The 18313-nt window shown below is 38.3% G+C and overlaps 1 protein-coding gene across 1 annotated transcript in view; it reads left to right on the top strand.

Annotated features, from left to right (window-relative positions):
• MAP3K5 (mitogen-activated protein kinase kinase kinase 5) overlaps positions 1 to 18313 on the top strand; it is a 97931-nt gene that overhangs the window by 20463 nt on the left and 59155 nt on the right. Inside the window, exons 2-3 of the mRNA XM_005489219.4 lie at positions 7695 to 7834; positions 10554 to 10577. Of these exons, the coding sequence (XP_005489276.2) occupies positions 7695 to 7834; positions 10554 to 10577 (164 nt within the window). The remainder of the gene's footprint in view (positions 1 to 7694; positions 7835 to 10553; positions 10578 to 18313) is intronic.

The following is an 18313-nucleotide window of genomic DNA, read 5'->3' as shown; positions in this document are numbered from 1 at the left end:
TCAGAGTTAAGGTAGTCTTTAGGATTTGGTGTTATTGGTGCTAGGGGGCCTGTTTCACTAGGGTTGATACAGATGCAGTGAATCTGAACATACTGAGGTTATTTTTGAATAAATGGCTCTTTGTCTGCTTGTCATCTTTTATTCTTGCCTGATCCTGAGTTCCTCCCACATGCATTAAGCTGAGAGTGGTTTTTCTGAATTGTTGGGGGTTGGAATCATGTGATAACATTATAATCCTGTTTTGGGCCAGGAGAGAGTGTATTTTTTGAAACTCAAGCTTTCTTCTGTTTTCTTTTTCTTTATCAGAAAGCCTTTCTATATTGTTTCAGTTGTCTTCAGATCATTGACACAGTAATTTAGGTTTTGATGTGTAGTTTGATGTGTTAATTCCTACACAACCCTTTGTTTGTCATCTCTATCCTTCTGTCTCATTTCTTTTCTAACAGCTGTTATAACTTTCTTTTTGTTACCAGTTCGTTTCCAGCTTCTGCTGTTTTATTTTGGTAATTGCCTTCAGCTTATCTCTCATCAGTTTTTGATTACAGAAGCAAGCAGTTCTTTTCCCTTCACATCTTTGAAGCATAGTGCAGACAAAAAGGTCAGAGTTTCACTTGGAGGATCTTGGTCTTGAATACTGTTGCTGCAACAAGAAAAGTAACTTGTTTTTCTCACCTCCTTGCTTGGTTGGTTCTACTTGGTGAAGTATTACATTTGATTTTGTGAGAATGATCTGAGACAGTTAGCTACAAAAGTTGGCAGGAATCAATTTGCACAAGTGTTACTAAGGAGCACCTCGATGTATTGGGACAGGGTGCAAGTTTTGTAATGCTCCCGTGTGACAGCAGATCACTGCCAATGAGTTAGACATTTGGGGTGGTTCTCCAGGACATTTGGGTTTGTAGATTATGAACTTGCTTGTGATTTGCAGTTTAAATTTATACAGGGACATCTTATATTTGCTCTTGCACATTGTCCGTCCTTAAGTAGTTCTTCTCTCTTACCTTAACTAGAAAGAAATCAACAATTATTAATTATTTAAAAAGAGGAAAGATTGCTTTTACATGAGTAGCTAGTTTGTTGGTTTTGTTTGTTTGTTTTTTTTTTTAGTAATGAGCAGATTCCTAGAGACCTAAACTGAGTCACATACTCAATTTAGAGTCTGTCAGTATGGATATAGATGCCTAATGTTATGACGTAGACTGTGTATATGTTTTTTTAATTGATTTTCTGTGTTGTTCCTTAAGGAACTCTTCTTCATGTGATCTTATATATGGGATTCTTAAATGAGTGGATGTTGCATCCATGTCTGTATGGAAGATTAAAATTTACCTACCTCCTGGAACAATATGTGACTCTCAAGCAGGACTAAGTAGGTATTCAGTTGCATCCTTGCAGATGTTGTGATGTCTGGTGCCTTCTTTATATAGCACCTAGTGATTGTGTGGGTGGAAAGTGAGATCATCTAACTGATCCAGGAGTCAGCTGATCCTGCACACTCACCCCACCCCTCCAAGCAAACAGAGAGACTGAGCTGTCTCACTGGGTATTGACCACACTAAATCTGATACAAATGTGGAGGAGAGTCAGAACCACCCCCAACAGTAAAAGCTGTTTATTGAGTTTATCTGAAGTGAAATCATACCTTTTTGCTTATAAGTCTAGGTGTAGGAGTGCACTTTGAAATTCAAGAGCAGCTCAACTCAGTTTAGCTATTCAAGGAACAGTGGGCTCTTAATAGCAGCATGAGGGCAAAATGGTACTGTTGTATCCAAAGGTAACTTGGTGCTTTTTGGGCAAGTGCTAAGTGGTCTAATTATTTCTAGCTCAACTTTATGTTATGCTATGTGTTATGCAGCATCTGGAAAGGGACCACCCACCAGACAGCTGGATTTTTGTTGTATTTTCTGGAAATTTGTGCTCATAAACTCCCTTTTGGATAGGTTGCAGGACAGGCTCTGATCTGTACTTCATTGATGGTGGATCTCTGCTTCCATTGCATAAAAATGAGACTACTCAAGACAAGATTACTTCTTGATACAGTAAGATAAGATTCCTAAGTCATAATGCATTTCACTAGATAAGAACTAGCTCATGTCCATCACTTGTTTTTGTCTTGATGCTCTTAAGCCTACTTTGTGCATAAGTTCAAACCTCTACAAATACCATCCTTTTCCTCTAGTATATGGCATACTTAACTTGCTATGCCATCATCACCTGCTTTTCCTTTCCCATATTCAAGCCTCAGACACCTTTACAAAGTGGTGGGGGTTTTTTTGTTTGTTTGTTTATTTTTGGGGGTTTTTTTGTTAGCCTCTCCCAACAGACTGGCTTGGCTGGACTGATTTCCTGGGAGGTTGGCCATTCACCTGTGTTTGGGTATTCTCACCTCAGTGGCTCCCATTGATTGTTTCCGGTCTTGGAGCCATATGAGACACTCTTGACAGGAAATGTCTGTTTCCAGTGCTGTTGACAAGTCAGTGGCACTGTGGTTTCCACAGCTGAACCAGAAATACCAATCTGTACTGACGTGTTGGGATTGCCAAAGCAGGTTTCCTACCTTGTGCAGGCAGTCTCTGGTAAACAGGAAAATATCTATGCCAAGCACAGAGAGTCATACAGAAGTTGAAGTAGATAAGGATATTCCTTGCTTATTTCTGAAAGTTTGCCCAATAGTAAGTGTCACCATATCATCATTCTAAGGCTGAATGGAGAGCTACTACTGCAGTGTGAAATAAGTTTGGTATTCACACTTGCTTTGAAATAAATTTTGTCCTCCTTTCTTTTCTTCTGTATCTCTGTCAGAATGATATCTTACTCTTTTAGCCCTCAAGTGGAAAAGAACACAAAATCCTGGTCTCAGAAGTTGCCGTTATCATCTTTCGTTTTCCCCTGATTAATTGTGGGGCAGTGAATGTAAGGTAATGGTCATGTGTTTAGTACCAATTAATCAGAAGATAATAGCAAACATAAACATTCATTAGTTGTATAGCTGCTTTGTTTGTATTCACTGCTTCTCCTGGCAGCAAGTGGGTAGTATCAAAAAGTAGGGTGTACGTGTGAGATATCTCAGAGCACTTATTTAAACATTCTTCTTTGCCCTGTTACATTTAAAACAATGAGTAGGAGATGAACTTTAACCACTGCATTTCATTTATCACTGTCTTGGTGACTAAAGGCATGGCTAATAGCCAAGAGCAAAGGGCTCTGTATCCACTAATGGACACTTTCCCTTTTTTCACCATCTTAATGTGTCTACTCTTGAGTTTTTACCATTTCTTAAGACAAGTTAATTAGCAGAGATTTTATGTGTAAGGTTCTCAGTCTTTGCACAGATAGCTTAAAGTGAACGAAGTGGATTCACATCACAGTTAGGAATGATGGTAAGATAGTTTTAATCTATGCCAAACTTCACAGAGATGTGTACTGCTGTGGTTCTTCTCCGGTGAAAGAGGTTAAGTAGGTTGCCTCCAATTCCAACTCATGAATCTGATTTCCCAGGGTAATAGAAAGCGTTACTACTGCAGTGATACTTTGTTCTCTTGGATGCATGATAGCGTGTTTCAAGCTGTTGTTGGTGTAGATGTTAGTTAGCCTAATAACAGGCTAGGCTGTGATTGCGCAGGAGCTGGCGTGTCTGCAGCTCAGTGTGTGGTTACTCAGCTAATGTGTACACAGGCAGCCTCATTAGAGGCAGTTTGGCTGCTTTCAGCAGACAGAGCTCGGGGTGATTTAGGACATGGACACTGAACTGCCTGCTGCTGGGTGTATGCTGGTTTTGGTGCCTAGGCCAGAGTGAATGAAGCTCTAGTCTTATGTTTGTGATGCACTTGTCTTATCTATTTAGGCATGCCAGCTGTTAAGGAGATGGGAGAGAAGGTTGTAATTAGACTTTATTGTTCATAAACTATCAGGAGATGATAATTTACTGCAAAACCTATTGTAAGACTTTCTAGCTGTAATGTCAAAAATTACTAGAAAAGGTAAGGACTGTTCTATACCTGTTTTCTTTAGTATCAGTGATCTGTCACCAGATTGACTTTCATGAGATAGAGTAAATTTTATCCCCTACTTTGGTCTTGGGCACAAAATTAAATTTCACATTCTTGCAGCCAGTGAGGTTGCAAAACTTGCAGTTCTTGCACTTTTTTGTCTTTTCTCCTGTTTTATGCAGTGTGCTTCCACACCCACCCTACTCATTAGTCTGCTGGAGCCTGAACAGACTATGTTTGCTGCAACATGGGAGGTGTGCAAGAGCATTTGAAGTGAATTGATGTCAGTGAGCTGACGTTCCTGGTCTTCGGAGTGCTTCATTCTGAGGTCCTAGGTGTTGAGAGAGCTCGACTCTGATTCCTGTGCTTGATCAGGCTTTTACTTGTCTTGAAACTCAAACCACAGATGTTTTGGTAAGGGGGTAGTTCGAGTATAACTGTGGAGCTGATTCCTCCACCTTTGTTGAAATACCATTTTGCCACTTATGAAATTGTGTTCTCCAGTGAATAGAAAACTTATCCTCTAGGCCATCAGAATGTTCAGTTGATTTCATCTGGGGGAAATCAGAGTGAGAACCTGGTAAAGAAGATCATGGCAGTTTATGTATTGATGACCAAACAGTTCTTTTGGGCTTAGCTAAATCCTGGCTCTTTGTAACTAATGAGAATATTAATATATGTATGTATACCTTTAATTAGATTTGTCTTGAAAACCATCAGTCTTGCTCATCTTTGCTAAACTTCTAATCATATTTTATGTAACTGAATATAGTGTTTGGCTGTTTTGTGGTGCACTTGATGGTACATTTCAGGTGCTTTATAGAAACCAATACCACTTGTGTTTCTGTGGTGGGTTTTTTATCTTCTTTTTTTTTCCCCTCCCAAATCAGTTACATAGTATTTGACTTCTGTCAAGTACATTGATCTCTCCTTCTCTCAGAGAAGTTTCTCCCCTGATATTGTGAAAGAAGATAGTCAGAAATAGGTCTGTCAGAAGAGCTGATTTAGGATATATGTTTTTTTTTATTTGGATAGACATCTGGTCTCAAAAGTGCATATGGCTTTTCTGAGTTGCTGGAATTGCAGGTAAGATTTGGGTTGTTCCCCTTGGCAATTGCAATACCAGCCCTGAGGACTAACCTGAACTTGGAGAAATCTGATCTCTTTGTCATGAGTGACTTCTACATTGTAAATACATAACTGCTAGAATAAGCTGGAAAACTTGACAAAAGATGGACCTATTCTAAGGAAGACACTGCTTTGTCTATCAAGTGAGATTATCCAGAAGGATTTCACAGAAGTCTTGACATATCTTTTCTTCTTTAGTTACATAAAAAAATACTGGCATAAACTCTTTTGTGATGCTTGTAACTCAGTGTCAGTCATACAGATATTTCTTTACTCATGGTTCTTCCCTTATCTGTGTAAGTAACTCAAGGTTTTTGTATGGTTTGGGTATTAAATTTAATTTAATTTTAATTTATTTTATTATTACTATGGTCAGGATGGTACAGGACCCAAGAATGTTTCCTACAGTGTGGTCCTGTGTCAGACTCTGATCAATGTATTTGGCCAGCTTGACAGTAATATATATATATACACACTTTTTTTTTTTAGTTTCTCCTTCCTTCTTCATGATCTTAGGAACTTGCCATTTTAACTTCGGATTTCTCAAGTGTTTTTTGTAGGTTAGCTTTGATCAGGCTCCATCTAAAGTTGTATTTTTCTTTTAATCTTAGTTTTGCAACTCTAGTGAGAGCACATTATCTTGCAAGATTGCAGAATTAAGTCATGGCACGTTGCGCAAGTTTTCCTCCTGCTTGGCACTAACAGATATGTACCATAGATTTGGAGTTGCTCAAGATTAGACTTCTATGTGAGTAAGAGAGGTTAAAAATATAACTTGTATTATGGCAAGTTTCAGAAGAAAATAAACAGACTGTAATCTCACCCAAAATGTAGTAGAGGTATTGTCATTCTTGTTTGGCTTTTGTGATGCTTCAGCTTCCTAAAATTAATGAAAGTGAGTATATGTGTAGTCTTAGTAGTGCACTGCCTTTTTTGCTTCAATAAAATTTGATGGCATCCATACTGCAAATATTTACGTGGAATTGGACAGAGGGAGATACTTAGAACATAAGTTATAAATCTTTTAGAAAACATAGTTTAATATTAGATTTTTAAGTGTGAAAAAATATCTTTTTTATACCATATTAGTCTCCTTTCTTTTAATTTTGTTTCTTGAAGAGCCAAGGCTCGTATAGGCAAATGTTCACTCTTTCCCCTGTATGTATCTATCCTTCCTTCAGGCTTTTAATAATTTATAAGCCTGTAGGCCAGTTACAGAAACACATTACTGGAGACTAGATGTCTCAAAGGTATTCCTTTTCAACAAGTTGGAGAGACACAGCTTCCCCAGTTCAGAGTGTGACTACAAGGCTTATCTTTTATTAAATATCTTCATTTCAGTTTTGATGATCTAAGTAAATAGGTGAGGTGAGAATCCGTGGTTAGAGGTAGAATCTCTGATTGGATTGAGTAGAGTAGAGAAGCTTGAGGGCATAGGCTTTTTCCCTACAGAGCTTGCCTTGCTATCTGTCTTTTCAGTCATGAAAGCTTCCAAAGGAATGGCAAAGCATAGAGAGATACTGGAAACCAGGCTGCTTTTCTTTTTCCACTCTTTAACAGAAGCTTATTTCTCTAGTTTGGGCTTAGGTTTCTGTTTTGTTTTTTTTTTTTTTTTTTTTTTAACCTCAGAAAAAACTTAATTGGGTGAAAAGACAGAAAGGTGTTTGTAGAAGAGGTGAAGATGAGTCAGTTTTCTTGCTTTGCTCTCTTGATTCCACAAGACTTTTGCTGTGGAAATAGGCTGCCTGGTATAACAGCAATGTTACAAAGAGTCAGCAGAAATAGTTAATTGCCTCTTGTTATACTTTGGCATTGGTGCAAATCTTGTCAAGAGAAACACATGGTTTGAGAGAAATTGTGGACTGCATTCCTGGTTCTCTAAGCATTCATGTATGTGCTTGCATGCATTATTCACGCAGGTAAACTTTGTTATGAATAGAATTCTCTGCAGTAAAGTTTTTACTTATAAGGGGTTTCTTTGGCTTTATGTATTCACTCCCTCTTTGCTTCTCTGCATCTGTACCTTTTTCTCATTCTATCATTTCTCTGTATGAATCAAAATAGATCTGAATGGTAATTTATATTGGAATGTTACCTTTCAGTTCATTTTCTTCCAAGTTCTAGTACAGAATCTATACAGTATGTTATAGATTACATGAATTTTTATTGCAACTTGCAAAAAGTACATCTAATGTAATTTTTTCTTTTATTTTTTGCTAAGGTTATCATTCACCATGTATAGATTTACCAAGCAAATTTTATTCTTGAAGACAGCAATTAATTTTTTTTTTCCTTTTCTTGATTAGTGGTTTGTCCATTTTTGCCATTTTAAGGTCTCATTTAAAGAAAAAATAGAGGAGTAATAGTGAAATAGAAAAAAACTCAACCACATCCTGCTGACTGTGTTCAAAATTCAAGCATAATAGCTAAAATGGGGAAATCCCTCTAGATCTCTTATTTCCTACTTAAAGCCAGGCCTTCTTACCAAAATAAATTGTATGAAGAAACTGACCTAGATGTATTTAACTGTCAGAAATGTGTGGTATTGACAATATTTTTTTTTATTTATTTCTGCAGATATTGCTGTGGTAGAGATGAGTGATGCCTTCCGTCAACCTTCCCTGTTCTACCATCTGGGAGTCAGGGAGAGCTTCAGCATGGCCAACAACATTATCCTCTACTGTGACACAAATGCAGAGTCTCTGCAGTCACTGAAGGTAGCTCTGGGTGGAAAAAGGGGTTTGGAGGGGAAGTTGCAGCTAGTCTAACCCTTGAAATAAGTTCTTTCTGTAAGAAATACACATGTGGTTCAGAACAGAATAGCAGAAAAATGTTTTGAAGCCTGGCAAAGATGTCTACAATGCAATGCTGTGAAACTCAGTTTAGTTTTCTAAAAAGAAAGATTTAGATTGCCTGATTGCAGTCAGTTAAATACCTAGCTGTTAAATGGCTGTTTATGGAAACAGAGGTTTGCCAAATTTGAGATGTGAAACTAAATGCAAGACTTTGTCATTCAAGGGAATTACTGGTGTTTGTGGTAAACTGTTACAGTAATAACAATCCTGTGAGAGTGGTAGTGTGTAGGCAGTAAAATAATCCTTAGGCTTTAGATTCTGTCTAAATTAGCAGTTTTCTGCTAAACCTTATGAGGCCTCCTGATACCCCCTGCTAAATCTTGCTGAGTTACAGCTGTTTGCATCAGGTACCTGCAGGACTGCTGTGCTGGGGATTAGCAGCAGTGTAACAGTCAGTAAAAACAAAACTCATGCCTCAGTGCACAGTTATAGTACTTTGGTTTAAGGCAAAAGAGTGTTTTAAGATCATCTACGGGGCTGTGGATTTTGTCAGCCAAGAAGTTGGTACTTGCATTCTACTGCAACTATCCTAAAAGTTTAGCAACTTCCATGATGGGAAAGGACAGACAACTTGGATGGCAGTCTTTTCAATTACTTCCCCTCTCTCAGATGCATTGGCTTTACTCAGGAGGTGTTTTATGCTCTTGCACTTCCCTTCCAAGCTTTGCTGAGAAGAAGAATTTAGAATGAGCAGCTTGGTGAGTCAGACTGCAGTCTGGGCACCAGCACCACTCAGGAAGGGTTTGCTTCCACTGCTTCTGGCAAGTGCAGGCTATTTGGTTTTGAGTCTGTCCTATTTTTTTCAGACTGGCCCTATATTTTGGAGGAAATGCTTAGTAACTCAGTTTGTTCCCCCTGCTCTCCCCTCTAAATTCTCTCAGCTAACTGGACCGCCTGCAATCCAATTATTTCCTTTCTTCTTGCAACACAAAGAGTGTACAGATAAAACCCCTAAAAATAATGCTAATGATAAAAGATGTATCTGGGAATTTAATCCAGTTGTGTAAGTACAATGATCTACAGTATAAGCAGAGCAGAATTTCATTGTCCTGGGCAAAGAGCCAAATACCCAACTCCCACGGAGAGATCACTTGGGGTGAGGCATCAGGCTTTCTTGGGCACTTGGAAGAACTTTTTACTAGTTTAGGAGCTGGGCTTTGTGAATGGGTAACGTGCTGGGTTCCTATTGGCTTCAGTGGAAGCCCAGTTCTCTGCAGGGGGACTTGGATGTCACAGTTGCCACCAGTACTCTGCTGATTGAAAGATTCCCTTTGGTTTCCCTTAGTTTTGAACTGGGCTTGTATTTCTGCTGTTGATAGCCTGTAGGGAATTAGTCAAACCTAATTTGACTTCTTCCATACTATTTAGTAAGTAACTGCCTAAAAATAGTAGCTGTGGGCATACTGCGACATCTTCTGAGGCAGTGTTTTTTCCTGTGTTTGTCACAGCCAGCAGGTAAAGAGTAGAAGCAATGCAGGAGAGCATGTGCAGTTTTAATCCTGTATGAATAGGGGAATTAAAAAACTGAAAATGAAAGAAATACAGAACTGCAGCCCACAATTTAATCAGGGCACTAAGCAGTAAACTTTTGCTGGTGAAATTTTCTTCTGCATGAACAATCAGGCCAGGCTGGGCAGAACTTTGATCAGCCTGATCTAGTTGAAGATATCCCTGTCCATGCTGGGGGATTTAAGCAGACCTTTATGACCCACACTTGGAAAGCTAGAAACAGTCCTATGTGAAACATGCCCTCTCTACAGGGAGAAGAACAGTTTTATCAAAGCCTGACTTAAACAACACAGAAAGTAGGAGGGACCTTGGTTTGACACTGTGCTTGTTTTTAATGCTGTTGTGCTGGTGAAGCTATTCACCAGTCCCAGTGGCACAGGAAAAGCTGTCTGATAAATCTGTTATGGTTATCAATTCCTGGGATCAGAACTTGCTGACAAGTCATGCTGGAAGCAAGATGATCATTGTTCAAAAGTGATTTACACTTGAGCTGTACCACCTGGATTAGTGTGCAGGAATCAGCTCTTTCCATCTGGGTGTGCTTCTAATTCTCTGAAAATTCACGTTGAAAATGTGAAGATATGTTCTTTGCATCTGATTATTAGAGCCAAGTGAATTTCAAGCAGTTTTGGAATATTTTAAAACCTCATATGAATGCTGCTTTTACTATTCTTTTTGATTGCTTCTCCTGATAGCAAAATGTTACTTACTATATTTGACTTTTCAAATATGAATAGATGTTTATTAATAGACAACTTCTGGACATCATCCCTCTAGAAAAAATCTATAAATGGAGGGAGATGTATATAGGTGTATATATGTCTATTAACATGCAGACAGTAGGTATGCTCTTATGTATACATAAGTTGTATGTATCTACTTGGTTCCATAGTAACTTTGTCTCTTCTGAGACAATACCTCATTTATGTTGATTTGACAAGCATAAGAAAACATCTGTCAACCAATCTTTTCTTGTTATGTGTGCAAATAGTAGTATTAGAAAGTCATACTGATCAAATATCTTTCCTAGTGCTATCAACATTTTCTCTTTTTTTTTTTGTTTTTATTTCAGGAAATTATTTTCCAGAAGAATAATGTAAGTATGATGTATGGATTTCAGTTGAATTATAAACATTCCAAAGATCTGTTTCATTTAATGTTGTTTATATTCTGTTCTCCACTCAAATCATTAACACTCTCCTACTGTATTTTACAGAGTTTGATGTAGAATTCTGGAAATTCTAGCAGCAAATCTGAGTAAATCACTTGGTTGCTAGGTACCAGGCTCACTTCTTACCTTGCCTGTATCTATCAGTGGTATTTTCTCTGCTGCCTTTACTTGTCTGTCACGTTATCTCACACCCATTTGCATTTGTCATTTTATGTTTTTCTTTTTATTGCCTTTTTCTATTCAGTATTCTTTAATGTTTTTAAAAATACTCTATTAGAAAGTAGAGTTATTTGGAAACTGTTGCTCATTTTAGAAACCCATGGCTACAGCTCTGAAAAGAAAAAGTGTATATATATGTATGCATGTGTGTGTAAACATATGTATGTGCATATATATGTGTATGTATGTAAATGTGTGTATATCTATGTGTGTGTGTATATATATATATATATATATATGTAAAAAGTACATTTACAAAAAGAGTTTTTATTTTTTTTTTTGTGTCCTGGAGCTGTTAGTCCAAATGTAGTGCAGGTCCCAGTGGTCTGAGTGCCAGTCATTATCAAACTGTAGGTCTCTCCAGCTTGATGTCCCTTTGGTTTCTGAGGTTGACCTTCCAAATCTCCCTCCCCTTTTTCACTTCCAAGTTCAATGGAGGCAGATTTGTGTCTGGGAGAACACTGCTTTTCCAAACTGTTTTTTCTGGAGCCAGCAGGGCCAGTCATGTCAGAGTATATATCTGGCATGTTGAATTGTTCTTGGCTTTGCTTCGTGACTTACTGGTAGCCACATTTGCTAAGATATAATTTCAGAGAGACTACCCAGTGCTGTGCTGATACCCTGAGGTGCTATGTGCATGCTGCACAATTCCATATATTTGAATAAAATTTCCTAGAGGGGGATATGAAGTACTTAATTTCAGAAACTGGCCAGGTTTTATTTTCCTCTATGCCATGAAAACTGCAGCAATCTTGATTTTACTTCTTTATTTAACAGTGGATTAAGTTATTACTTTTGCCAGTATAAAATGTGACTCTGTAAAAGATGCAGTCTTTTCTTTTCTCTGTATGATGTTTCTAAAGATGGCTTCAAAATCAGTGAAAGTTTTGATCTAATGCTGCATTTTAAATTACAGATTTTTTTTTTGTTGTTAAAAAAAGTAAAAAGGCTTCCCTATAGAGTTTCTGTATAGCTCTTATCCAAAAAGTGCTTTTCAGACACTCACAGAAGGCTGTGAAAGATGTGCTAGACTAGAAATCTCTCGCCTTTCTCTAATGAAAGTGGAAGAAATGATCAGTTAGGCCTTTTACATAAAATGAAAAGAGAACAGTAAGGCCTTTCTTGTAAATGAATGTATTACATTCTGTGTTTTTGTTCTGGTGGCCTAGGACCTAGGGAAAATGATGTGTGACTAATGTAGTGTTCCTGGGAGGGTAAGAGGAAGAGCTCTCTTAGCAGGAAACCAGCAGGAGATGACTGGTACAACAGAATAAAGGGGAGATGTCATCTTGTCCTGTTTTTAAATGACAGTCCCCGAAGCTCAAGGAGAGGTATGATAACTTGGCCTTCGTCTGTTTCAGAAAGGATTGTTCTGTTTTTCATTTAAATTTGGATAGGCGACTGTGACACTGTCATTTATCACTTTTAGAAATGCTTCAGTGTATGCCAGAAAAAGAATGTGTTCCTTGAAAGTCTCAGATGTTTTCAAGCACACCCACATAACATCTTTTCTGGGAGGAAGTATTTTCCCTGGTATTAGAACAGGGAAGTCAGTGAAATGGTTTTAGCAGCTCCTTCATTTCCCTTTTCCTCATTTTTTCAGCCAAATTACCTGTAAGTAGACTTTCCAAAATGTTGCTGCATGCCTAACTACTGAATATAATGCCTGCTTCATAAAAATTGTGTTTCTTCATAAATTATAAGATTCTTGGATAAATGGGTATGACAGAGGTTCTGTTCTAGAAAAGCCATGTCTCTGATACCCACCCTTACCAAAAATAGTCATGTGAGGTTATTGATATGAAAAAAAAAAATGAAATTCACATATGGACAAACAAGTTCAGTCTTGCTGTTCTAGAACATGTTTTTTAGTAGCACGCAAACATCAGCCATATCAGGACCGTGGTATCCTTGGCACCAGGGGATTAAAATGTTGCAAAACAAGTGTGTGTGTATCTATATATATCTGCTTAATTGAAATGCCTTATGTTTGCTTTTCCTAAACCTTGTTTCCCTAAAAATAAGTGGGATAACAAAAAAAAAAAAATCTATTGCCAACTGTTTTGTTCTTCTGCTGGATTTTTGTGCTTCCTAATAATAGTCAATACAATGTTGCATAGCAAGGATAAGCTGCCTGGAGCCTGTCTGGGCAGAGCAGTACAAGATAACATTGGCTTATTTCCTGTTATATGTGGTTTTATAGCTATTTGTTTGGATCTTTTTCAAATGTTCCAGTAATACCAAAACCATACATTTTTACAGGGAGTGATACCTTAACAGGAGGTATCCTGTTATGTTGCTGGTTGAAAGTTTTAGTTTAGTTTTTGCTGTTATCTGATTTTTGAGGTCAATCAAGCAGCAGAGGCATTCTAGAAATTACTAGTGAAGAGTTTCAGTCATAAGATGTTGCTATAAAGGTTATAGTTAATGACTGTGCATTGCTAGTCTTAGCTAACCAGTTTTCATTTCATCATAATTTTCCATGGTGATTTGAATTCTACCACCTTTGGAGGAAAGTTGCAGGGCTATTCAATTTTTTTAAAAGTTTGACTTCTTGCTGAATCTGAGTGTTTAATATGCATGTATTCTACATGTGGTTTGCAACCCAGTGTGGGTTGCAAATAATAAGTTACACCTTGACACAGTGCACACCTTTCAGTTCAGGCTGCTTGCTTGCACCAAGCTGGAGCAGTGGATAGCTTTGCAGGCTGCCTGGGGTGTGAGTAGTACTGCAGTACTGCTCCCGGTCTGACCAGAAGGGCCCTTGGAGGCCATGGGAATTGCTGTTTTGGGTAGCTGACTTGCAAGCATTAGTGATTGAGCAACAGGGTTAGTGTTGTATGGCAGGGCACCATTAGCAGTGTTTTGCTTTTCAAACACTTGGAGGGATCAGGTTGTAGCGATAGGACAAAGGGCAAAACTTCAGGCTCAAAGAGGGAAGGTTTAGATTAAGTATTAGGAAGAAATTATGTACTGTGAGGGTGGTAAGGCCCTGGCACAGATTGCCCAGAGGAGCTATGGATACTCCATCCCTGGGAGTGTTCAAAGCCAGATTGGATGGGGCTCTGAGCAACCTGGTCTAGTGGAAGGTGTCCCTGGCCACAACACAGATGTTGGAATTGGATTACCTTTAAGGTCCCTTCCAACCCAAACCATTCTATGGCTCTGTCTTTGTAATTTTTACTGGTTTTCCAGAGTCTTTCCTAAGTGCCTCTTGTTTAAGGTATAGCTCGAGAGACAGTTTGGTGTAGCGCTCCTTTAATGTAAGTGAGAGAACTCATCTGGTTCTGAGATCCCCAGTGCAAGAGAGACATGGAGCTCCTGGAGCAAGTCCAGCACAGGGCAACCAAGATGTTGAAAGGACAGGAGCATCTCTTAGGAGGAAAGATGGAGGAAGCTGGGCTTGTTCAGCCTCCAGAGGAGACAGCTGAGAGGGGACCTCATCCATGTCTATAGGTATCTGAAGGGAGGGTGTCAAGAAGATGGAGCCAGGCTCTCTTCAATGGAGCCAAGGACTAGAACAAGAGGGCAGACACGGGTGCACAGGAAATTCCACCTGAATTGGAGGAAGAACTTCTTTACTGTGCAAGCACTGGAACAAACTGGCCAGAGAAATTGTGGATTCTCCCTGGCTGGAGATATTCCAGAACTGTCTGTACACAGTCCTGTACCATGTGCTCTAGGATGACCCTGCTTGAGTGGGGAGGTTAGACCAGATGACCACTGTGGTGTCTTTCCAACCTGACCCATTCTGTGACTCTGGATGAGGCATTCCTGAGGCATCTGCAAGCTCAGAATTTTCATATAGCTGCTGTTAAAAGACTGTAGCATAGGGTATGTTTAACTGTTGATTTCATTCACCATGGAAATAGGGGTAAATATTTTTAATACTCTTCATCCAGCCAACAGGAGATTTGTGGCCAGTTTTATTTTTGATATCCAATTATGTATAATGCTATGTAGTCTTCAGTAAATATTTTGCTGGAAATGATACCTGTGGTATTTATTATTTATGATGCAATACTACATCTTGCTTATTTTTAATTTTGTGAATTCTTGACTAATATATTTGACACATACTTTCCTAGGAAAAAGTTGGTAACTTTTTTTCCTATGTAAATATGATGAAAGGACCATATAGGCTGTAAGATTATTTTTAAGCATTTAGGATGTAGCATGGCTGCAATAGAATGATATTGCTGGATATATAAAGAAAGAATATATTCTCAAAAAAAGGAGAGGTATTTGATAGTGTAGATCCAGTCTCTGTTCTTCAGTTCACTTGAGGCATGAGACTTTCTTAAGTTCCTTTTCAAATCAGTAGTAAGGCTACTGTTCATGTGAGTGGGATTTAAAGTAAACCCAAACTGAGTCTGTATTCATTAAAACATCAGCACATGTTGATTTACTGTGTATTTGGGGGATGGAGGGAATAGATTTAATAACTTGGTTTATGATTTTGCCATCTGCTGCACATAATAACATGTGCAGTCAGAGAGCTACCTTAAAAATTTCACCAGAAAAATTGAAATAAAAGCAGATATTTTTCAAAACGCTGAGTGGGAGAAATAGAAAAAAGTTCTTTTAATTAGAAGAGTGTCAGCAGGAAGAACAGTTCCTACTGTGAGAGATACTGGCAATTTTTGTTACTTCAGCTGTTTTGGTTTTTTTTCTTTTATTAAAGTTACATTGTATGCTGACCTGAAGCTTTGGCAAGTGGGTGGGATTCTGCTAGATTCTCCCATTCATGGCTAAAGTGTCATGGTTTTTGTTTTGGGAATCTTTGTTTTCTTTGACACTTCTTGTCCTTGAAGGAAGTTTTTCTCTTTTTGTGGGTATTTGACTGCTAAATCATCCCAACAGAGCAGTGTTAATAAAGAACCTTTGGGTATTGAAAGAACTGTGCATCACTGACTCTCTACAATTTTTCAGTTTTCCTCCTCTTTTTGAAGAAAAAGTAAAGATAGGAGAATTAGTTGGCCAGAACTCAAATGTTCCTTTGTCTAGTACCATGTCTTTTTAATCTGTGCAACTTTCGGGGGAAAAAAAAATTATATTACATCAGATTTATTTTTTAGAGAGAGAATAGTGTTTATCTTATTTCATGATGTTCTTTCTAAGAAGACATGGTCTCCCCATTCAAGCCCAAAAAGCTGCCCTTTTCACAAGTAGTTCTGTAGAAGAGGGGAATATTGAAAGAAGGGCTTGTTTATATTCTTATTGTGATCAATAAAATGTAAGTATGTGCTATTGATTTTTTATTATCTCTTGAATACAAATAGGTGCTATATTAATTTCGTTCAGAAGCTGAGGAAGGATATTGCACAAGAAAGAGGTGCTTAATGATCCAATGACCACTAGGTCTAGCTAGAAGCCTTGTCTTAAATTCTGTAATTATAGAGCTATTAAAAATGATCTTACTTCTCTAATTGAAATTACTCATGCTTTGGATTTGTTCAATTTGTCCTCAGTAAATGAGGAAGGGACATTAGAAAAATACAGATCAATTAAAACATTTGCAAAAATTAATTACAGTATCTGTCATTTAGTTGTAAGCATTTATATGTGTAGCTGGCTCCAGCCAGCACTTCTGCTTTCTGATTAGTCTGACTGACTTGATGAAATGGGCTGGCATGGATAGTCTGTCAGAAAATGACCTGGTGCTGCCAGGTACTGAGTGTGCTAGCCCAAGGCTGTGATATGTATGTTCATATCTCCCAGATAAAAGGAGCTCAGCTGATCTGAAAGCTTAGGCCAGGATTACCTGTCTGATGTCCCGAGTTCTTGTGCATTAGTCTGAACCACAGTAACTATCATCTAACTCACTGTATGCACACGCCAGGCCTGTCCCAGCCCTGGGTAATGCCTTTCAGCATACAGCTCAGGTGCCCTGCAATCCCTTTATAATTTTCACTGGAGTCATTTGACTTTTGAACCTTAAATAATGAAAGTTTTATAAAGAGGGTTGCAAAATGAAAATTGCAGCACCTGTTCTTGATTGAGGGGGTCTATTCCTACCCATTTTTGCAGCCCCTGTATTCAACCAATGTTTTTTAAAGGATGTTGACATAACAGAATATTACAATTGTATTTAAGATGCCCGTCCTTCAAAAATATCCTGGGTTTATTGAAGGGCTTCTCTGTGTTACTTTTATTATACATGATATGGCGAGTCACAAGAATGGATCAAAGTAAAACAATTCTGTCTGTGTGCTTAACAGACTTAGAGTATAAAGGGAAGTCAATAAGGGTTAGAAAAAAGACCAAATTTTGTGGGATCAGTGTTGGGATGGAGCATTACAGGGCAAATATAATAGAATAAGTTAAATATATTTAAGCTTCCAAGTCTACTAATATGCACTAAGTGAAAATGTAAAGCAAGCGTGAGCAGATGGGAAGTGTGTGTCAGAAAGACCACCTGATCCTTTCTAACTTAAGCTAGCATAGTTTATATTCTGACAGAAAAAAGATGAGAAAGAAGTATAAGTTGCTGAGACAGGTTGCATCACCGGATGAATGAGGAAAGAGGCAAGTCAAACACTCTGCTTTGGGGAAAATGGTTGAAAGTGGTCTGACATTTAGAGTGGCTCCACAACTGCTTCCCCCACAGCTTGGGTCTCTTGCACTCCCACCCTAATCATAGCCCAAAGGCAGCTGGAGTCAGGCTCTTTGCCATGAGAATTTGTGGGGATGGCTCAACATGTTTCTCCAGAGCAGGGGACTGTAGACTTTGTTATGCAAAAGCAGTCCTGCCGTCACTGTTACCTTTCTTCAACCACCACCTTTAGTAAATAATATATAACTTCTGATTTTTTTTTTTTTATGCTAGAGCTACTGCATGTCTCTCTTTGTTAGTTTTAGCTGTTAAATATCTACCTACTGTAATCTTTAGCTAGGGAAGTGAAATTGAGGTCAGTATTTCTTGCGTTGCTTAGCTTTATTGCATGTGGCTCTTTCTACTTTTTTTTTTTTTTTTTAAGTTCATTTCCCAAGGAAATGAAACTTAAGAACTTGTACTGGTTTTTCATCCTCCACTTTTGTTCTGTATCTGCCTGTTTGTCTGATGAATTTCAGCCAAATTTGAGAGGTTTCATAGATACAAAAGATACCTATCTAGGTTAAGTTAAGAAGCAAAGTGATTTCCTGGCTGAGGGAAAGGTCACTGTGTTTTCACACTACTTGCTACTGAATATCAGGGTGAGATTCTAGCTTGAGACAATTCCCTGAGACCCCTGGGGCCCTCTGAACAATTGTAAATGGATTCATTTTTTTCCTTTTTCTTCCCTCAGTGTTTTCTCCTGTCTTTTACTGTTAAGTTCTTTCCTGTCCACTGCTTCCAATGACTCTTGGGTCTGCATGTCTTCTATGCCAGGCTCTATATTATAACCAGCTTTTCTTTCCCCCCATCAGCTAACAGGAGGAATGCATATAAACTAACTTTT

The sequence above is a fragment of the Zonotrichia albicollis genome, chromosome 3 (assembly GCF_047830755.1).
Source record: "Zonotrichia albicollis isolate bZonAlb1 chromosome 3, bZonAlb1.hap1, whole genome shotgun sequence".
Lineage (NCBI taxonomy): Eukaryota > Metazoa > Chordata > Aves > Passeriformes > Passerellidae > Zonotrichia > Zonotrichia albicollis.
This window is presented reverse-complemented; position numbering and strand designations above follow the sequence as displayed.